The sequence below is a fragment of the Indicator indicator genome, chromosome 12 (assembly GCF_027791375.1).
Source record: "Indicator indicator isolate 239-I01 chromosome 12, UM_Iind_1.1, whole genome shotgun sequence".
Classification (NCBI taxonomy): domain Eukaryota; kingdom Metazoa; phylum Chordata; class Aves; order Piciformes; family Indicatoridae; genus Indicator; species Indicator indicator.
This window is the reverse complement of record NC_072021.1, coordinates 9,466,436-9,490,078: the sequence shown is the minus strand read 5'-3', so window position 1 is coordinate 9,490,078 and position 23,643 is coordinate 9,466,436. Positions and strand designations below refer to the sequence as shown.

Here is a 23,643-nt window from a genome sequence, read left to right as displayed (position 1 = left end):
CATTAGGTTGTCCATCCACTTATTGTCTCTTATCCATTCTATAAATCAGCAATTTGTCTACAAGGATACTGTGGGAGATCATGTCAAAGATGTCTGTAAAATCAAGATATACAACATGCATTGCTCCTCCCTTGTCCACACAGCCTCTCATTGCAGAAGGCAATCAGGATCTTCTGATCTTACTAAGCCCATGCTGGGTCCTCTCAGTTACCTTCTTGCCCTTCATGTGCCTGGACCTCTGAACTAGAAAAGATTATTCGCTGCTCTGTGTCCTCCACACAACTGCCTTCTGTTAATAGTTCTTCATAGTTAAAACACTCCTTACCCCTGAATCTGTCAGCTTGTTGGCATGAATTTAAACACAGCACGTATCAACAAATATGGCATTTCTTTTCCACTTAGTACAATCTACACATTTGTTTATGTGATTAGCATTTTCACACACAACCCTTGATTGATTTCATTCTTTATGTTCTCATTATATCTGGGCATTGGTAATGACAGACAATGAGAGGTAAGCTTTGATGGGGTGGGATTCATGTTCAGTTCGAGTTATAAAATAGATTTTACTGTGTAAAAGTGAAGTGCAATAAAACGTTGAAGAACAGTAGTTACCAAATACGCTACATAATCAAGGCAAAAATAAGCTTTTAATTATACTTTTAAAGTAATCAGTCTCAAGGAAGCATTCATTACCATGGTGACCTGAATGTCAGTTCTGAAGACAGCAGAACCGGTAGATCTTATACTCTACTGCACAGTTTTTGTTTATAGATTAAAAGTGGGAAAGAAGCTTTTCAGCTTTTTTTTCCCCCCAAGTGGTTTCTTATTTTTGAATGAAGTAGTCACTGAACTGAAATAGCTGAACAAACATGAAAAAGATATTATCTCTGCAGTTGCAGAAGTAGAAAAGGTTTAGCTCTTCAACAACAGGTGTATAACCAGTGACTTTCACCAGTTCTGCTGCCTGACTTCCTTTGCATTTCAGCAGCAAATACTCACTGCTGTACGGTGAAAAACATGACTTCAAATAATTGCAAGAACCCTCAGAGCTGACTTTACTCTGCTGTCTGAAGTTCAAATAAATCCAACGTGCTACTTCCTTAGAAAAAAATTAAAACAGAGCACAGTTTTAATTTAAAATCACATTGAATATTTCACACCCACTTGGCACTTCATGGTTTACAACTGTTGGAAATACTGCTGTATGTTGATACAATTCTTTAATACAATCAAATTCTTTGATTTTTCTGAAGCAGAAGGAAAAAAACCTTGCATAGGCCGTGCTGTGAAAAGTAACAGAGTAACACTTGCTGCCTCATCCCCCATAGGATTCAGGTGTGTGCTGGGGGGAATGAGGCAGGAATGGGGTAGAAGTGAATAAAATCAGCTTTTGATTTCCAGAACTGTGTGGCAATAACTTTTGAGCAAATGTCCTGGCTTCAAAAAGCTTTTATTTCATGCTTCTGCAATTATAATACACGTTTTAAACTTTCAGGCTGTTTAATCTGTAACCTGTACAAAATCTTACTTCACTACTGCCAGTATGGTTCAACCTGGCCTCTGCATTGACTCTGCCATTTTTCCTATCTCAGAAAGAAGCTCTGAACCAAAAAGATAAAGATGCCAAGAGATGCTTTTAGAGATCACAATATCAGTTTGCACTTGTAACAGTTTATTTGTTTCTGTCTTCCCTTAGCTTTGCATGAAAATACCTCCTCATTTATACACAGGCTAAGTTGGACAACAAAGAGAATAGTTCTAAACAGGAACTAGAGATGCTAAAAGCCATACAACTGAGCATAGATTAGTTGTATTTTCTATGAGGCACATCTGTCAAGCACCTCGATCTGATGTGCTGATGAAAGAAAACAGCTTAAGGCAATAAACACATCAGATCCATCTGTTATTCAGGGCACTGAGAAGAAAAGGCCTTGCTCCCTGTGGTGTTCTCTACACTTGAGACCATTTTGGAGAGGATTCCCTCTGCTGCTGATAGCAATTCAGCTCTACTAGCCTAAGCAGTAGAGTTTCCAGCCTTGATACCTGTCTCCCATCTGTACCTGTTTTGTACCCTTCTCTCTACAGTCTGGCAATGGGTGGCTGGATGGGGATGAAACTATATTGGAAAGGCTTTGGCAAAAGGAGGAAACAAAGTGCAGAAAGTAATAGGGAAGCCCATACTGTGTTCACCTAATCCAGGATCCTGGCTCCTTCAGGGGGGCTCTCAGAATCTGCAGGCATCCCACTCTGCACCTCAGACCTAGTTCACACCCATTATGTACTCCACTTTCATACAGCTATAGCATCCCTACTACATCCCTATTTCCCTAGTCCCCTACTGCATCCAGAAGGAAACCCTGAAAAGACAACAGCAGCTCTGATGTTTGCTACTCATTTGCCCAGCTCCCCAAAGAGCAGCTGCAAACAACATCAAACTGCAACACTAAAAGCTACCAGAGAGCCACCAACTGCATGGCTCCAAATATGGACCACACCAAGTGGAGAACAAGCACAGAAATAGCTGACAGGGTTGAGGTGTGCATGACAGAAATAATCTTCCAGCTGTGTTTTAACAGAAACCACGTTGGAGCCACCTGCAGCCACATCCAATGAGTTTGGCAGCAGTTCAGGGGATGTACTGCTTTCTCACAGAAAGGCAGAATTGAAGTGTTTTTTTACAGGATATATACAACCCACTGACAGTGGGCTTGCTATAGATCTTTAACTCCACTGACACCCATTCATTTCTTGCTTTTGACTGCCAGGAGAAAAGAAGGAATAATGTCCCTAGCTTAAATGAACACAGCAGACCCAGTTTATAAGCACAAAGACCAGCTGAGTGAGCAGCACATGGCTTGGGCCGTACAAAGGTAAGGCACAAGTAGGCAAAAGCTCTTTTGTATAATGGTTACATATCCATATTACCCAATCCACATGAAAAGTAAACATCCAAGAAAGCAGAGCTCACTGGAAAATATCCTGCTTTGCCCAGCCCTTCTAGATTAGTCCCAATTTTGAGAGGTCCTTAACTTGTTTCATCTTTCCCCTAAATATTTAAAGCTAATGTTGAGCAGCCACTGTTGAATCCAGGCTGCAACAGTTCTACCAAGAATCACTTGATCTAGTTCAAAACCAGGCTGACTCTTACGAAGCAAGATGGCCAAACATCTTGTCCTCTGATACACAAGAGACACACAAGAGAGTATGGCATAAATGTTATGAGATGGGATGGACAAAGACCATGGAACTGGAGGGTGCCCTTTCCAGGAACTGCAGCCCCTCCCAGGCAGTGTCAGATGGAGCTGGTCTGCAGATCACAGGTGTGTATGTGTGTGTGGATGTGGCACTCTGATGGGCAGCTGAATATGTATAAATCAGCTTTGCCCTTCAGGTTATATGCCCTTCAGCACCACATATGTAGGCAAACAGCCAGCAAGGTGAGTCACAGAATGGATAGGGGCTCTGGTGAAGCCCTGCAGAAAAAGGGGATGGAGATGAGGGGCAAATTGTAGACATCTTGCAATGCGTGAGATGGGACAAAGCTGCACCAAACTCATACTGTCTCATTCTGCTAAGCACCAGAGGTGAAGGATTAAGCATATTGCCCACTATGATTCAAGGAAAGGTCATGCATATTATCAGAAACTTAAAATGATGGCAAAAATTATGAAGGAACGAAGGAAGCAATCAGAGCTGAGAGTCTGATCACTCAAACCCTGAAATATCCTTTAGGAAAGCTGCCCTGGCCTTATTTGCTGCAAATCAGCTTCAACAGCCAATGTGAAGCTAGCACACTAGGATGCTGTTATATGTAAGTTAATAAGCACTTACTATTGATGGGTTCTGCAGTGGCTGTTTAATTTTTAATCATATTCTTAATTTACTGTTTATGTTTTTATGCAATTAGCGTGTGTACATCTGTGTGACAGAGAAAAGATGGAAAATTGTTTATTCAGAAGTACAATGCCTTGCTTTCTAAATGAGGAGATACATGTGTCTCCTGCTCAGATTTTTTTCACACAGTCCTATTATTTTTCAGGAGAATGCCATCTCAGGCTGCTGTGCTGTGTTGCACCATTCCGCTGTTAGAAAAGGGCACCACTGACCTCTCTGTGCAATGCTGTACCCTGGAGTTTGGAGCTGAACATCATTAAAATATCCAGTGCTAAGAAACAGGCAGCTTTACTGACACTTTCCTGAACAGAAATCCCAGCATCCCTTTTCATCTGTAGATCAGACATTTAGGTAACACCCTGGGACACACTCACCCTCCTCATCCCCATTTCAAACTTTCATTAGACTCCAATAGTCATAAAACCTTGGTGCACTGAAGGGGTGGATGATGGACCATTTATTTTTAAGCACTGACAATTTTTCATGGTGATCAACAATAAAGTTCTCAATTACAGAGGGAGAGTAAATAAACCAAAGGATAGTGCTTCAGAGATATGGGTAATGATGGAAGGATAGAGATTAAAACGTCTCAGAATCCAAGAGGTAAGCTAATCACAAATAAAATAATATTACATTCCTGTTACAACCTGACATGCTGCTTGGTGCAATGTCAGTGATTAAAAAAAAACAAAACAAAACAAAACAAAAAACAAAACAAAAGCCAAAAATACACTCAGCAGAGGCAGAATGTGGTTGATATGGATCCCGGTGCAGCTCTCAGGGACAATCTGACACCCAGGGCAACCCCTTGCGTCTGTGCCCTACACATTCAGACTGCCTCCAGTCATAGGCTCAGCTGCACAGCAAATTAGGGCAGGCAGTAACAGGACAGGGCAGGCAGTAAGCAGTCCTCAGACAGGGACTGCTCTCACTGTCAGCGGGCAGAGGCTGGAGGAAAAAGAGAAGCCTTTGTTTCCCCATCACAGCATGTACTTCAAGGAGAGATGATGGCAGGTATCTTAAGAGCTCCACAGCAAAGATTTAAATGGAGGTGCCTGACCTCCCAGGTTCATGGCTCAGCAGCTGGATACTCACATCCCACTGCAGCTGTATTCTATTCCCTGCATCCTTGAAAAGCCCAGACTGGCATCTACTTTATTCTCTCAGGAAAAGAATAAAAAAAGATGCAATTCTGTCCCTCTGCAAATATAACACCTCCAATTTCACTTCTTGTTCTCTGCACCACAGGAAAGGTAAAGATAGGAAATCAATATTTTCATAGAAAAAATAAACATCTATGAGTTCCCATGAAAGGAAGAAACTAAAGGGCTATGGCTACAGCTGTCATAACACTGGCAGAACAGGTTGGATTAATGTGCTGAGGTAAAAGACTAACAAATAGAAATGAAAAAAATGCTTTTAGAGTGAATGCTACAGGCTGCAGCAGCCTTTTTCAGAAGGACACTGCACTCTGTGGCCAAAGCATGGGGTAGACACAGGCACCTTCACACAGACACCATTCCTAAAAACACCCACCCTGGGGAATGTTGCTGCTGAGTACACACAGCCCTGCACTCGAGGAACTGGACTTCTGGGTTTAAAACAAAAAGCCATCTGCATCAGCCAGGCAGCTCAAAGAGGCAGCTTCAGTTCTTGTTTTCTTCTTTGCCCCCAGGAGCAGGAACTTGCAATAAGGAAGGAGGAGACTGTGTAATAAAAGGGAGACAGGAAGGTCTCCAGTAGGCTGAGTCCTAAAGATAGCAATGAAACTAGCACGAAGGGAAGGAGGAAACCACCCTCCCACATAGGAGGAAACCCCAAAATAAAACCTTTTGGCAGATGGTAAAAGACTTTAGCATTCAATAAAATGAACAAGCTGCATGACAATGCAAGAGGGCACTAAGGGAGACACAGAAAGCCCAAACAAAAGATATTCTGAGGAAACCTGTTTTTTTCAGTCACTCCTCTGTGTAACTTTTTCAAGTAAGTTTTAGATCAGTTTTACCACTTTTTCTATGTAACTGAAACTATGCAGTTCACGGTTTTCAAGAGACTTATAGCTTAATTGCCTGTACTAAATTATATGAAAAGGAAGACGTTTTTGGTAAGTTTTCTGAATTACAGAGCAAAAGTTCCCAATGACCATTTCATCTGGGGTTCTGCCTGGTCCTGGCCTTTCTGTGTAAGACTGGACACAGCTCCACACAGGCAACAAAAGCCACAAACATGAAATAATAATAACAATGGTTTAATATTTGTAGCAGGTTCAACCATATCCAGATGAAAGGAAGAACTCAGAGGACTAGGATCGGCCTAACTGCAGTTATTAAAGTACTAATGTTTGAGAAAAATTGCCAAAGCACAGGTAAGTTATAACCCTGTCCCAAGACAATACACAAAGTCCTTGTCTGCTTCAGACTGAAGGACTATTTAACTTACAAGAAAAGAAAAAAAAAAAGCCAACCAAAACCCTTTAACCTAGAATTTGTAACTCATTAATATTAGCCTTTTCGGTTGGTGGTTTGCTTTGGTAGCAGCAGTTAGCTCCATTAAAACACATTTGCAGCAAGCAATAGCATGTGAAAAGCTCATGGTAACAAGTGTATCAAAACCCAGCAATTTAAGAGCGTAGCATAATCAAATTTTGCTATGGGGTACAGATAAATACAATAAAGTTCATACACTAAGGCAGTGGAAGATTGGTGTCAAATTAAAAGCGGGTAACGTCACTTCTGATATGCTTCATGCTGATAAAAAAAAGGAAAACTATTGCCTGCTTTTTCTCTGCTTAATTTTAGCTATCCCAAATTGGATAGCAAGTCCTCCAGCTGAGAGAAGCAGGAACCTCCAGAAGGCAATGCACTGCACCTATCATGGGCATCTGTTTTAGAAGGGCACAGATTATCTCAGGAGGTGGCTGCTCTTCATCAATTATTTGAGGACTGTAAGCAAGGAGTTCAACCAATCATCTAACTTTCAGCTGGCTAATGTAAGATGCGCCAAAGACACTTCAAACTGCTCAAGATAAAAGACAGTATTCTCATTTTTATCTTTGATTATGCCATTTTAGTAAAGAACATGAATAAAAAGAGTAAGATAAAAGCAAGTTTTTTGAGTTTCATTTTCAACAATGATTATGAAATTAGGATTGCAAATAATATTGGGAGTTCATATCATCAAAAGAGATTTTGAGACCAAGTGAAAAATAGGCTTTATATAATTAAGAATAAAGTTCTAAAGAGAATAAAATATCAAAAATGTATTTTTTTAAAATACAATAAAATTGATATGAGACCGTATTTTTAATTTTAGAAAGAACTATGCTGGGTGAGAGAACAGAACACTTATGTTTCTCTATTTGTAGTTTTAATTAAGTTACTAAAAAGGTTTATGGATTTGATCCAAAGGTCAGCAAAGTCATTGGTACCCTTCAATGATTTGAATGGGCTTTATAGTCTCATGCTGTAGAGGAAAAATGGGGTTGATCCTGTTCTCATTTCAGCCAGTTTCATGTGTCACTGAAATCAATGGAGCATTGCTCCTTCATTTGCCCTCACAGAACCAAGAGCAAAGTTGAGGTCTCAGATTTTCAAAATGAGATAATTGGGATAAAACCAAACCATAGCTGATGGCAGACATAAATTTACATTACTCTTAGTAGAACAGCTACTCTTGCTATATGTTCACCATGCTACAATTGATACAGAATGTATGGATGAAGAGTATGGATCAAATTTTAAGTCAGCTAAAGACTTTTCCTAAGACTCTAGCCAAATTATTTATAAGCAGCACAAACTTAAGGAAGGCAATAGATTTAGATGCTCCTAATTTCTAGGGACATCCTTGATGAAAGGATTCCCCTCTTCTGGTCCCAGCATCTGTTTTCAAACCTCACCTAAAATAGCCTGGATTCTGATCATCTGGAACAAACAAAAACACTGACTAGATCTGTAAAACATATATTCTCATACCAGAATCATCATGCAATCAGCTAAGCCATAGAGAAGCACAGTAAAATTCACACAGTGACATTCCCATTACTACAGGGAACCAAAAGATCTCAAGAATAGCAGTAATGGTATAATAAATGAAGACACGAGTTGCTGACAAAGCAACGGTCACACATTTTAGTGCTTATCACAGCAGCTGATATTTAAGGAGGGAGAAAGAAAATTTATCAGCAAACAATTCTAGCCAGTAAATATCAGTAAACAAAAATAATTCACTGGAAAGAGCTTACTAGGATTCGATAAAAATGAAACACTCTTTATATGACAGTAGCTGAAAAAAAATTCTACACCTAGAGGAAACATTTCTAGAAAAAGACAAAAAAAAACCCTGCATAGATGTCTCATTTGATGAAGATAGATCCCAGCAAAAAGACATTCATTACCTTGATGGGCTGTAAGGGCTGGCTGCTTTTCTATGACTCGCAAAAAACCATGCTCCATGTTTAAGTAGAGATCTACAAAAGTCAACAACATCAGTGGTTAGTGTCACAGTCAACAGCTGCAACAGAATGGATGGCACCTGCACTGCTGGACACATTACAGTAACTCTGGAGTCTACAGAAAGATGCAATCAGAAACTACCCAAGTGGGCAACTGATCTGCCAGTGGAGCTTCAGAGGTAGGACTATCCTTCCCTTCCTCTTTCCTGTCCCTTTTGATCTGAAACACAGTTTGTTTGCTTCAAAGTCTTTAAAGTTTGGACTGAGAATTATAACTGCTGTGGGAGTGATCAGGGTAAGGAATTTTCAAATATCTATCTGCATCCTTAATTGCTTGACACTTTTAAACACTGGTCCAATTGTCTAAGACAATGCTGATTGCTCCTCCCTATATCCAAGATTCTTTAAATGCAGCTGGACCATCTCAGCACCTTATGACAGAAGATTAGAAGGAATGGCTGAAAAGTGTTCCACATAGCTTTGCTCCTGGAACGAGCTAAGGAAATTCCTCAGTAGACATCTGGAGTCTAATAAGCCCTGTAAACACTCAGGCTAAAAGAAAATCAACAAAACAAAACTATACCAGGAGATATTAATCTCCTGGCCTAACTTTAACAGCAATCCTCAGTTATTCAGGAGTTCTGAAAAGAGTGAAAGACAAAAAGGTTAAGAAAGAAGGCTTTCCTCTTTATTCCTCAAGAAGACTAGAATGTCCTAACACTCTAAAGAAACAAGGAAATGTGATGACCATTCCATCTCTCTGACATATGCCAAAGAGCAAAGATAACAAAACCCATACAGCTCAGAGGACTTTGGAGAGTTAACTTTAACAACAGAAGCTTTGCACTACTGCTCTCTGAACACAGTTAGTAAGAACCTCCTCTTTTTGCTGTGCAAGACTTTTTCTTTCAGGTTCTCTCTCAAAAAACAGTTCCTGGCAGTCCTACACAACAGTGCTCTCTCAATACAAAAGGATATCCAAGGACAGAACTTCAGGGGCTGCTGTCTGACATTACCAACAGTAAGTCTCCCATCTGGTCTCAGTAAAGAATGAAAGATTATGGCAAAACTACTTGTTTCAAGGCCCAAGTGTTGGACTCGCTTCAATTCCATCTCACGTCATCAAATGCCATCTGATGGCAGTAGGGCTTCCCAGATGAACTGAGTGTGAAGATGGGAATCCTATTTCTACTGGAGAGGACTCAAAACTCCAAGACTATGCCAATGTATACACCTTTAGACTGTGCTCAAACCTGAAGGCAAACCTTGACATGTCTTTTTGTTCACATACAAAAGTCTCTAACTTGCTCCTACAGCTCCTGAGGATGAGGGGTCCAACCCTCTTGCATAGTTGAATAAGCATGCCAATTCACGAGCCCTGACAGGTTATGCCAGGCTATCTGGATATGAAAAGATGTCCACAATCCTGAGCCTGCTGTTTCCTCATCAGATTGTTGTCTGGTAGAAGTCAATGCACAAGCCAAATGTATGCAGATCAGCTACTTTTCCAATGATGTGGATAAGCTTAACTGAGAATAAGCTCCAGCATGTGGATGAAACCTTTTGTGGCTGAGGAGCTTCAGAACTGTTTGGCTTTGCCATGTACATACTTGCTTAAAATTCAACTCATTGCTCTGACAGTGACAAAACAAAGACTTCCTCAATACCCATAGAGTCATAGAATGGTTTGGGTTGGAAGGGCCTTCCAAAGGTCATCTAGTCCAACCCCCTCTGTAGTAAGCACTAGGTTGCCCAGAGCCCTGTTGAGCCTCACCTCGAATATCTCCAAGGATGGGGCCTCAACCATATCCCTGAGCAACCCATTCCAGTGTTTACCATCCTTATGATAAAGAACTTGTGCCTAACATCCTCTCAAAATCTACTCTTCCCTAGCTTGAAACCACTGCCCCCATACAGGTGATACCTTTGGAAAAACACTGAAGTTCTTAAAGAGCCACTCACTGCAGATTTTCTCAATGCACCCTTTCTTTGGAGAGGTAACTTCCAATAAGTCAGGTGACTGGGAGGTATTTTTACTGACTAAAACTTTGAAGGTAATGCTGTCTAAAACAGGGTATTAGTTACCTTTTAGGATCACACAATATAGCTGTTGCTGAACTGCCAACAGAAAAACATATTTGTTAAAAAACAATTCCCTGCTACCTTTCCATTCACATTCATGCCGCAAATTCATGCTGTCATCTGCTGGAATTAGCACTTAAATAAAAAAAATTGACAGATGCTTTATGAGCACTTAGGCTGCACAGAAAAAAAATTAGGTATTTTTAAAAAGCTGTTTAGAATTTTTTTCAGAATTCAAAGTCCTTAACATTAAGGACTACAAGATCACTGTTAATATACTTCAATTAATTATTTTACAGAGAATCAATTTCAATTAAAATCCATTCAAGTAATAACTGGGAAAATTCTATAATATTGATCTTGAGGGGGAACCAGCACAGTTAAAATTGTTACTCATACTTGAGGATGTCATAAAACACTGGGCTAGTACCCATGTTTTATGATCACACCAAATAAAGAGTTTTAAAAAGTGCACCCTTTCCTATGTGGAAGTTGCCAGAGATCTGCACACTGCTTAGTAATAAAGAAACAGTTCATAACACTGCTGACTGCCTATGTATAACCAAGTAAATGAAGGTGCTCTATCATATGAAGCATAAAAGCCATTAAGAGTAAACTTTTATTTGAATAGAATCACATTCATTTTTAAAATTACATTACAGAAAGGCTTTTAAAGAATGTGAAGAGGAAAAAAAAAAGAGAAGCTTTTAAATAGCACAGGTTCTTTTTACACAACTTAGAAAGGCAACTTTACAAAGGCATAAAAAGGAGAGGGTTTTTCTTCTGCCTCCCTTGAATCTTTACACTAATTATAACATTTTACTGCACAGGCCATAAATGCTAGTAACAACAGGAAGAAAAATGCTTTTGAACTATTTGGCAGTGCTTGCCCTCAGGAATTCAAACCAGCAAAATTTTCTTTTACATTTTCAAAAAGGCTTGAATGTCTTTTACATTTCTTAAAGACATCTACAATATGGTGGAACACTTCTCAAACAGACTGCATTTGCGCAGCTGTCAGCAAAACCAGTTTCATATAGTAAGAAAGATAGGCTCACCAAAACTCATCTGAGTGAAGAGGGCAATTCACTCAGCTTCCAGACCAACATTTTTCGGTGTAGGGGTTTGGGCATAATGAGTGAGGATTGATCTCACCTAAGTTTAGCTGTCTACCATGCCAGCAAACACACCTGGCAGCCATCCTGAGCATCTGTAATAATCAATGGTGAGTGAAAGGCATCATTTATCTGATGTGTCTGAGGTGTGACTGGTGCATCTGATGTACAGAGGATGTGTAGTTATTACTGCATGCTTAGAGTCTCTGTGGAAGGCAGAAGATAGCCAGCTGAAGGCACACCAAGTTAGGCTTTGGCACTTTCAGCACCACTGAGGCTGCCAGTGACTATAATCCAGTTTGTAAAAATACTTGTGAACAACTTGTTTCAGGGCAGAGACAGATATTCAATGGACACTAAAAGAACTAGACAGGGGAGTACTCTTCCTAATGCTGCAATTCTGGATGCTCTGGAGCCTAAGAGGATGGGACCACAGAGTGGGGCCAGGGTTCTGGGGTCTACCTAAACAGCATCTGCTACTGTCATAGGCAGAGTACTGGGACAGAGGGATACTGCATCTGACCAAGAATGGCATTTCTTCTCTTCTTATTTCCAGTGCTATTTGCTCAGCTTGATCATGAAGGTGTTAGCTAATAAAGACAGTGAGGGTTTGAACCAGAAGCCCAGCAGTGAAAGGGGTCAGAAGTATAACTAGGGCTCCCATTTCCTCTGTTATTTTATAAAACAACTTACCAACCCTAATTTTATTCTGTGTCTGATTTCTGGAAAAATCTCAGAAATGACAAATATGTTACACTGTAAATGGCACCATCTTACAATAGGTAGACTTGATTCATTTAAACTCTTTGTGAAAGACTGTACCTATTCCTGGAATCCCTTCCACCAGCCTGTTCTTTTCCACTGGGTGGAAAACAAGTGATTTCTACTGGCACTGATCACGAACAGCTGTTGTTAAATCACAGCCTCTGACTGCTCAAAACTTTCCTCTTTAGTTGAAAGTCTGTCACGACTGGCTGCAGAACAAACAACATTGGAATTTTTTTCCTTAAACTTTAGGCAGTGTTTTTTCTTCTCTTTCCATTTTACACGAGTGGGGAAGTGTGTATATCTGTAGTGCTTGTGTGTGTTTGTAGATGTACATATAAGTGTAATATCTATTTGTCAAACCTGTAAGACAGTTTTGGATATGCATTAGCTCAGAAGGACTAAACTTCCCAGACCAAATTTTCCAGTAGACTGACTCCTGAGAAATTTGAAAAGCAGGAATGAAAAAAAAATCAACATTAATAAAATAGTAAGAAAACCAGACAACTGCAATCATGTCCTTGCAATCATACAAACAGCTAATAACACATCCCACACTGAGCTGCACTATTAACTATGCAAACAAATAAAAATGTAAATGTATCATAATATTATACAGCTAAAATCCTGTCATAGAAGATCATCGATCCAATTTCATAGCTGCATGCATGTTGCCTTATTCATACTCCAGACTAATATACTAGGTGTATTGAAGGACAATTCTGTGCCAAACTTATCCAATGCATTGTCCAGTGTATTGGAACTTACTCTACCTGTCAGATGAATCACTTGGTTATTTGATGTGAATGTGTATTAGCACCACAGCAAGAGCTAAAAGGTAACTAACAGAACCGTACTAATTCAATGGTCTACCAGGGACCATCAACTGCACTGCAAAGTATATTCTTAAACTAGAAAGTAGCCAGATGAAATTCGAATAATTGATGTCAAAGATGGAATTTGGTATTTATCATCACTGATGCATGTATTTTAAACAGTTTATCTGCACCCAAATACACACTTCACATACAATATTCTGCCTTGGATAAAACAAATGAAAGCTGGAGAACCCCTCAGTGCATACCTGTAACCTGAAAAAAATGATTTTCAGAAGTCTTAACAGTACCTGAGCCTGAAAAATGTCTCAGGAACAACTATAGCTTCTGACTCCAAAGTCTATGTCCTCTGTAAGTGGTGGAAGTGTCCTCGACTGGGAGTGGGAAAAATACAACAAAGATTGCTCTTTTGTAGTCTAACGGGTGGTAGCAAAGCCGTTTCACATTCTTGGAAGAGCAGTGTTAAGTACGAGTGCTGTGATTCCTACACTGCTACAGGAAAAAAGGATATAACATGGAAAAGGGATATAAAGTGAGAATGAACCTATATCAAGAGGAAAGTAAAGATTTCTTTACCTATAATGACGCAACACAGCATGTTGAGTTCTGGAATACAGTTTTGATGCTGTGATAAGAGATAAACTGCTACTTTTAGGTAATCTCAGACAGCATTTCCATGCTATACTTTGTGTTCAACTCAAAAGGTCTTTCAGAGATTTTGGACAATAACAGCAGCACAGACCAAATGAAATCAGCTGGGAATTAAGTTTGCTGAAGCTCTTCTGAAATATGAAGTGGGTTTTTTTCTGGGCCTTGGATGGATGCCATGTATGCAGCATATGCAAGAAACATTTGCATAGAAGTTTGTGCTATAAGACTCTTCCTGACTAGCTGGAAGTTTCAAGGTTAGGGGAAAGAAAAAGGTGAGGTCAAGACAATGAAAACAAAAGAACGGGTGCCTGTTAAGAGGACAGTTAACATCTGAAATGCCACATGCCTCTGAACACCACCACTGGGATATGAAATTGAGATTCCTCAAGGGTTACACACTTCCCCCACCAGCTGCCTGGGAAGGCAAACACCCCGTCTACCTGGAAAGTCCACATCTGCTGTTTTTCACAGGCAAGAAAGAGAGTATTTCTGGTGGAAGGAACTCATGATTCCTCGGGTGCCAAAACCTTGAGTCCAGTACATACCCAGGAAAGAAAATAGTACATCCTGGAACTGTTACAGGATGACCTTCTGCCACAGATCTCAGTTGTTCTGACTCCTTTACAGTGATGACAAAGAAATGTGCTGATCTCAAGCAGTATGTCTTCAAGAGACACAAAGGACAGTAGGCAATAGTAGTTCAGATACCACAGTATCCATAAAGGCCACATAGCAGGAGAACAGCTAGATGCAATTGTCTTCTCTTAACTCCAAATGACTTTCAGTTCTGTGTTTTGCAAGGTTCTCAATTTTTCTGACCACTCAAGGCATGTTTTAGGCAGATGTGTAACTCTCAATCATTCATGTTGTATACTGGAGCTACCACAGCAGGTTTCATCTCCATATGTGGGAATTCAGAAGATGGGAGCAAGTCTAGTACTGTGAGGCTTTGATTATGGAAAATGTCAACAAATTCTCTCACACGTGGTGATGCAAGCTGGAATGGCAAGGTTCAGCTTCCTCCCACCTTTAACATTCAAGGAAGAAGCAGGTAAGGTGGTCAGGAACTAGTATCATGTTTCTGACAGCCTGGGAGGCTTCAGTGTCAAACAGCTCACATTCTGATCAAGCCTGCCTTTACTCTAGTATTAAGAGGCTGTAAAAATCTCTGTAACACATTTCAGCTAGGGAGGGTTTCATGGTCCTGGTTTACACACCACATGGACCCTGAAGGCAATGTTTCCATTACAAGGTTCCTCTAAACCCCAGTGAATGATCCATTACCAGCAGACATGGGTCTTACTTCGTCTTTCCTCAGAAGATGAGTTGCATCTTTGAAGGCCTTCTTGTTCCCTTCCTGGAAAAATACAGTGCTATAATAGGTTTTGAATGAGCCAGTCTTGGAAACTGGAGGAAGGGAAACTGTCTGACTTATTGTGGCTCTCATTTGGCACATATATTTTTCAGTAGCTGAACACCAGTGCAGAAGGAGCAGAAAACTTACGGAAGAAATAATTTCAACAGGTATCAACAGCTGTGATGATTTTAAATGAGGGATAAAGCTTTATTCTAGCACATTTTGCTAGCAGGAGACTTTTTGTGTGTGTGTGGCACATTCTGTGGTCTGGCAGTATAATTCAGTAGCGCTTTGCACTATATGAAATTCACAGGAAGGCTTAAGAGGGGGTCCAACATCATCTTAAATGGAGGTATCATTCAATCCAAATCCAAAAACGCTTCTTAAGATCAGCCCTATTAACAGATTGCTGTCATGGACACTTTGCTCAGAATCACACATAGCACTGTTCAGCCACTCTGCGGACAGCTTTTTCCATCCAGCAGGACTTGCATTGAAAAGTCTCAAAGTAACTTATTCTCTGTGTGGTTATGTAAGGCTTTAAAAAAAAAATAAATCTTTCAACTCAGGCTTACAGTGATAACAGCACAACAATGGTGTTTCCAACAGTGTGCAGCTCTCCCCAAGAGGCATTGGAAGATATTCTGTCAAATGAGTTGCTCAACATCACTAAGTCAGTAAAAAAAGCACAGATCAGTAGTTGGGCCCATGCCCTTCTGTACTAGTGGAGGTTGGAATAGCATTTCTGTTGGTAACAGCCTCAGTCAGGCAGTTCTTACTCCAAAGAAAGTCTTCCTAGAACTCCAGACAAGCCTTCAATTACACAATCACATACTATTCTGGCTTTAAGGTCCCCGGAACAGTTTGGATGGTGTGTCCTGAATGAAGAAAAATGAAACAGTTCTGAAAGACAAGTAGAAAAGAATGCCAGTTCTATAGTGAGTTTTTAAAATGAAGTTAACTTGCTCTGCAGACAACAGAGCACAAAAACACTTAAAATACCTGATAGGTATTGCATAATGCTTTTAAAAAACTTTCCCTGTTCAATTCAGCTTCAACTGGGGTATGGACTAAAGTCAGTGGAATTCTTTTTGCTGACATCAATGGGCTCTGAATTAGGACCTCATTGCCTGCAACCCAGCCTGTGTGCTAAATTAATTCAGAAAGGAGTTGTAATGGCTTCTTTCACCTAACAATCTCCTGATCTCACTGAGGGACAGAGGGCTTTTCTTCCTTCCCCTTTTAGAGGACAGCAAAGCACAGTGTAGCAATAGCTACACCGTGACCTGCATTTTGCAAATGGAACTTCCAAAACACAGAACTTGCTGGCATGATAATGTGATACTTTTCAGAGAAAAAAAAAAACATTGGCCAAATGTTCTCCAAAACAGAAAAGCACTTCCAGAAAGCTATTCCAGTAACAACCTGGACTAGGAATGTATAAACTATAATGAGAATATGAGTGGGCAAGGTTTGAAGAAACTGGGCAAGGGGACAGCATCAGTTTTGGAGAACTGACATACACTGAGCTTTACAGATTGCACTGTAGCTGAGAAATTGTATCTTAACCTTGGTACTTGCAAGCAAGTGCTTTCAACAGACACGCTCCAACTTGGTGTAAATGAGGCGATAAAGGGTAGGAATACTGCTGTCATCCTAGCACTTACTGTCCCCCCTACTTAGCTCTGCTGTACAAGGGAATCTTTTACAACTGTTATGCTGCTCCTTAACTTCAGCTCTACTTAAGAAGGCTGAAGCAGAGCTGAAGTGCACTGCAATGGCCTGCACCATTGTGGGGGAAGACAGCAGGAGCTGACCACCAGCTTTTTGCACACCTGTGCTGGCTTTCATAAAATTTGGCATGTCTTTCTATGATCAGACTAAGCAACAACGTTCTTCCTACATGGCAGAGACTACATTAAATACACAGCTATATATCTGACATTAGGCTGTCCTTCAGAGTCCAGCATGTGTTTATTCATCCTCTTACCAAAGTCCAAAATTGCATCCTCAACTGCATGGGCAAGGAATAAATCTCAAAGGATGCTGCTCTGAATTGCCTGAAATGGCAGTTGCCAGTGTCCGACTGATCATGACTCATACACCACTTGATATGTCCAGAGGGGAACCAGGAAGAAGCAATAAAGGAGAAGCCTGGAAACATATTGTTCTCAATGCCAAATGCATCTTTATAAAGACATCTGTCTGCACTGTGGTGATCAACTGACCCAAATTTATAGCTAGTGGGTCTTTATTGTCCCATATCAATAAAATCCCAGCTTCCGGAAGCAAGCTTAAAAGAGTGATAGTTGGTGACCTGAAATTCACAGTCTGTCAAACTCTCAAGTACCACTCCAGATATGGGAAAGACAGAACCTGGCCAATGCTGAATTAAAAGATGCAGGAATAATGCATGAAAGGATGAATGGATGAAGGGAAAAGGAACAAGTCTAAACACCTGGGAAGACACTGACGTGTTCAGCATGTGCACTGTCTTTGACATGATACAAGTGAGGTGAGCTCACAGTCACAAACCATGGCAAAATGAAGGACTCCTAAAGCTCCTCATCACAATCCACGTGATACCAAGCCTGAAGGAACAACTCAGTTGAGACATATGTGCTTTCAGATAAAATGCAGCTTACTGGACTAATCAGAGTTTCTCCCCAAACACAGTGAGCAAGGCTTAATCAGGAACATAATGTCATGTGTGAAGGACATTTTGTTAAAAATACACTGCATGTACTGAAGAACTCTATTTTTTCCTATGGTGTGACATACAATGGGCACTGAACCAAAACACCACAACAGTATGTGGTTTATGCTATCTCTCTGGACTAGCAAACAGCACTCAACGTTGAGACAGTATTGCAGATAAACAGTAGAGCCCATCTAAATGTTCTTTGACACTATTGCCACAATGCTTTTCTTTCATGTTACCACAGCTGTTAAAAGGCCTTAGAAGAGAGCTAATAACACAAGTCATCATAAAGCATCTCAACCTAATTTAGAAAATATGTACAAGCTTTTTTGTTTCTCCTTCTTCCCTGTCTTCTAATCAAGATTTCCATATTGAGACGGGTTTTATGTTTTTTTATCAGCATAAATTAGAAGCAACCCCATTCAAGTCAATAAAATTGCTCCAACACGAAAAAGGAATCAGCCATCTGCAAAAAAAACAGTCTAACAGGTAATTTTCCACTGACAACTCTCACCATAAAACAGGTTACAGAGATTAGTCTTTCATCTAGCACCAAAAGTAAACAATTAATGCCAAATGTGCAATGTCTGTGAAGACGACGTGTTCACTGCTTGGGCCCTTTCTGTAGTTATTTTCATCTTAGTAAGCAGACAGTTAAGTAAGAATACCATTGAGCTGAGGATGGAGCCTATTCATCCTGCAAAAGAGGCAGCTGAACATCTCTATGTATTCATGTCTTATTTTACCTTTTGTCCCCACCTTGGAAAGCATGTGGAATCTATGAGACATTTTCACACGTCATTTCCTTGCCCTCAGGCAAACTTCTCCTATCTGATCTCAGTAACTGTCCATATCAAAATTATTTTTCATACCTTGTGTAAGCAGCTGGAGGTTTCGGACTTCTTCTCTAACCTTCAGCTGAAGGACTTGCTGCAGAATGTGCTGTCGCAGGCTTTCCTGGGCAATGCCCATTCGTTCAAGCTTTTTGTCAGTAAGTCTCAGCAAAGCACGGCCTGGATGCAAAAGGCAAGAAGAAAGATCACCCAAGGGTTTCCATTAATGCAAATATTCTCATTCTCACAGGATAATTTGCTACAGAAAAAAAAATCCTCAGCCCTGAAATACCTTAGTCTGAGAAACTGTTGTTTCATCAGTTAGGTACTTCCTTACTGTTCAACTCTGTTCCACTCCTTCCTTTTCTTTTGATTTTCTGTATTGTTTTGGTGCTTTGTGAGACACTTATGCACATAAAACAGGCATCTTGTGCCATCTTAGACAACCAGTTGCTGTTCTTAAGTTTCAACTGGTCTCCCAAGGGTAAGATTTCCCTGTAAGTCTACAATTGCTCCAGGCTCCTAAACAGACCCTGGCCTCTTTTCAAGCATCTCCATTACGGTCAAGAAACCACCACAGAATGTGAATTCTATCCATTTAATCGATTTAAGATACAATGAGTATGAACTGCAATTCAGATGTGCCTATGGTGTAATAGCCTAGTAGTTCATGGTCCAGCCTTCCAAATGCCTCTCAACAGTAACCTATCACAGAAACACAGAAAAAAAGGAGACAGGAATTTCCCTTCACAGCATCATTTACATCTAAATGATTTCTAAAAACTATGTTTGTCCAACTCTAAAAAGACTGTAAGAAGCAGATTGTCTTTGCAGGCAATCCCGTCTCTCCCAGTTTGTGACTTATCTTGACCATTAGGAGGCTAATGTTGAATCACAGTCCTACACAGATTCTGGGTGTTGAAGAAATCAAGCAATTCACACTTCCCTGATTCTGCTAGTGGAACTCTGACTCCATCTTTTGGGCATTGCTATGCTATAAGTAAACAGGAAGAAGGCAGCACATTACCTGAGCCACCACTAAGGAAGTACTTGGACAAGCAGAGAAACAAGCATCAAGCAGAGCTTTACCTTAGCAAGAAACCCAAAACTCACTTTCTTTGGACTTCATCACTGCTGTGACCTAGTAAAGAGAGGAGTTCCCTGCAGTCCTCTACCAACCCTTGATTCCCAGTATATGCATTTGCTATCCAAACATGCCCTGGCCAATACTGCCAAATACAAAGGAGCTACACTAATACCACCTCCTAAAATGGCATGTTGTTTGGTTAACTTTTTTTAACAGACTCACCCTTTCACCTCTTCCAGCTCTGACTAGAACTGTAAGCACTTTTTAATTATTAAAAATCCCTTCTTTAATTTCTTAGGCTCATAAGACATTGAAGAGCAAGTTACTCCCTCTGCAACTCAGTAGCCTCTTTGGGATGAATAGTACAATTTAGCTCATCATAAAATGTTACTTAACATAGTAAGATAAGGCCCTTATTCAATCTCTTTCCTTACAAAATACTGAGTACAGAATTTTTATGATTATTTTAATTAAAAAATTTAAGATAAATGCCAAGAATTTAAAGGGGTGCTTAATATTTGCCCCAAACCAAGCAGCTGGCAGTACACCCTTCACATACTGCTAGATTTCACTCAGAAGTGATTCTGTGAAGCAGTTGGTGTGATTTTGATACGATGCAATGTAAAATACTGGGATATTACTATTAACAAAGAAAGATGCTATTGATCAGATGAAAAAATAACAGGGATCATACATTTTTCTGCCCTTCCATGCCTCTCAAGCACTACACACTAGGGAAGATGACCTTTGGATTAGGAAAACTTTCTCTGAAATCATAAATAAGAATCCTCTGGGTTAATGCAATAACATAATATGGAAATTAGTCTCTTACAGATCAATGCCAGCTGTCCAGTTCCCCTGGTGATACAGATCATAATAATGAGTTCAATTTTTTTTTTCCTCATCTTATCACACTAAAAAATCTTAAAGCAATTTACAAAGGAAGCACAGCAGTCCAGGAGTATGGTCTGTAATGTCAATCTAGCAACTGAAAGCAAACAAAAAATAAACAAGTCATCGGTTTAAAGAGTGCCAACATCCATGTCATCTTTGGGCAGGGAGTCAGCAACAATAATATGAAAGGACAGACAGAGGCCATGCTCACCCAGTGCCCTCCACCTCTTTTTGGCCATGGATATAGTTATTGCTCTTTACTTCCTCTTGGCAACCCTTTATTTTATATTCAGATCAGTTTTCTATGCCAGCCACTGCCTTTGGAAGAGACATCTCTTTTCAATTCCTGGCATGCCAGTTCCTTTGTGGCTTAGGCTCAAAGCACAATGCCACTGGAAAAAATGTCTTTGACTCATACTACCCGCAGCAGCTTGCACAAGTTGCCTTAAATTAACTCTTTCTTGCACCAAATCCAATGTGCATGTTGAGGCAGTGATGACACAAGAAGGCAAAAATCCACAGGACACTTCAAGAATGCATTAAGTGACCTGAACTAAGAAAATTCAATCATCCACACACTTACTTTGTCCTCAACACTCAAAACAACATCCAAGTTAGAACCAGAGTAACTTTTTATTCTGGTACTAAGCCATGCCTTGGAAAAGATATCACTAATGTTTGGATTGGTCAATCAATCCTGGCAATCCACTACTGATTTTGGATGCTTCTGCCTCCGGTACTGTAAATACCTGAAAGAGCTATCCTTTGGTGCCAAGAACTCTGTTGGTGCTTGAACACTGACACCAATTGTCCAAAAATGTTCTGGAGTTGGTGTCTCTGTAAACTTTCAAAACCTGACTGATGAGGTCATTTTCTAGGAGGGTACACTGATCTTTGCTAGGACACAAGTAAAGGAATTCGATGACCTACATCTCAGGGAAAGTTCCCAATGCTACAGAACTGGCACTACCTTTTAGATATGGCAGCTACATGCCTAAAAGAGACCAGAAGATTTTTTTTTCAAAAGCACATGGACCAACAGAACCATAAACACCATAGTCATGAACACCTAGGCCTTGGCTCTAGCTGATTGCAAGGCTGGAAATGAAATGCTTTAGAAGAAAAACAACTCCCTCTGTACCTGCATGCATCTTTTGGCACCTAAAACGTAGCCCTCTCGTACTCAGGACACATCAACTGTGGAATATTCTGAGACACCCAAAGGGCAGACACAGAATCTAAAATACTTTCCAGCTTGATAAGGGATTGATGGCCTAATTTTTTCTAATATGACTTAGCTGCTGCAGATCTCACTTGATCAAGCTGGGATTAGATGAAAATTTGAATGGAGGGAGAAACTTTGCATGACACAGAACATTAATATGAACACTGGGCCAATGAAGTTGGCACTGGCCCTGGAGCAAGGGATGTGGCACAGTCTGCTGTACCTAATCTGGTCATACCTCTCTGCACTGGTACAGTCTACCACCCTTCTCCACAAGCCTGTAAAGCTGCACTGTCAGCTCACAAACATGTAGAGGGACACCATGTAAGAAGACTCAAAAATATACTCAAAACAAAGGTGAATAAATAGGTAAAAGACAGGGCTTATTAAACTTGTAGAAAGAACTGAGAGCAGATACTAAGAGGCTGTTCTCATGTAAAACTCTGAAGAAAACTATGACTAATTTAAAGTTGACGAAAATGATAAACCACTATTGGGAGCAAACAATGTACACAAAATGTGGCCAAGATAGGTGATCTCATCTCCCAAGTACAGTAAGATAGGCATACCTGAACAGCAGCTGACTTACCATGGGACACAGAATCTAGGAAAGAAAGAAGAGGGAAGAGAACACAAGGATATTAACAAATGCCCTAACACCATACCATCTGCACTCAAGAGTGGCAGTAGGAGAGCTCAAGCAGAGCTACTGGGAGAGTTACTTTCTGAAGTCGTTCCCTCTGCACTGTGCCAGCATCCAGAACTGTTGTAACAAGGTTATTGGAGAGTGTGGTATTTTTAATACCTATTTTCCTCCTGATGTCTGTAACTTTGTCTTTCTCATATTCCTGATACTGTCTCCCTCTGCAGCCTCCTGGAGTAGGAAATTCCAGAGCTCACTGCCCATTTTTGTCTGCTGTATATTGATTTCTTACTAATTGTTTCAAGTGTTCTCTGGTACTTGCACTGTGGTATTTGGTTAACAGTTCAACACTCAGCTTATCTGTAGCTCCCTGATTTGTAAACTTCAGTCACATGCCTTTTGATCATATTTCTGGATGGACCTACCTGACAAACCTAGAAAAACAGGAACATGGGATTCATTAAGCTCCCAAACTACTGGCTGTTTAGTCTTGAGAAGGATGAGAGGGGATCTTATCAATGTCTATAAATATCTGAGGGGTAGGTGTCAAGATGAAGGTGCCAGGCTCTTTTTGGTGGTGCCCAGTGATAGGACAAGGAAAAATGGGTACAAGCTGGAACACAAGAATTCCACTTCAACATGAGGAAACACTTCTTTACAGTGAAGGTTATGGAGCACTGGAACAAGCTGCCCAGAGAGGTTGTGGAGCCTCTTTCTCTGGAGACTTTCAAAACCCATCTGGATACACTCCTTTGTGGCCTGCCCTAGGTGATCCTGCTTTGGCAGGGGGCTTGGATGCAATCTCTAAAGATCCCTTCCAACCCCTAACATTCTGTGATTCTGTGTGATTCTGTGACTATGTGACGAATATCAGAGATCTCCAGCTGATGAAGTTCTCCAGCACCAGAGCCAGCAGTTTTGTGCTTTCTCATCCTGTTAATAAGTTCAGGAAACCTCCATGGGGCTGCAGGAATTACTTTCTGGTCAGTCATAAGAATGGGACAGGCTCATTACTCCAGTATGGCTCCAGTGGAAGTACAGGAAAGCACAGGAAGGTATCTTCTCATGTATCAAAGTAGCTTTGACATGCCTTTATTTGTTAACATC

At 40.4% G+C, this 23,643-nt stretch overlaps 1 protein-coding gene across 1 annotated transcript in view; it reads right to left on the bottom strand.

Annotated features, from left to right (window-relative positions):
* SAMD12 (sterile alpha motif domain containing 12) overlaps positions 1 to 23,643 on the bottom strand; it is a 176,305-nt gene that overhangs the window by 90,151 nt on the left and 62,511 nt on the right. Inside the window, exons 4-5 of the mRNA XM_054385282.1 lie at positions 18,727 to 18,867; positions 8,291 to 8,362 (exon numbers count right to left, since the gene is read on the bottom strand). Coding sequence (XP_054241257.1) covers positions 8,291 to 8,362; positions 18,727 to 18,867 — 213 coding nt within the window. The remainder of the gene's footprint in view (positions 1 to 8,290; positions 8,363 to 18,726; positions 18,868 to 23,643) is intronic.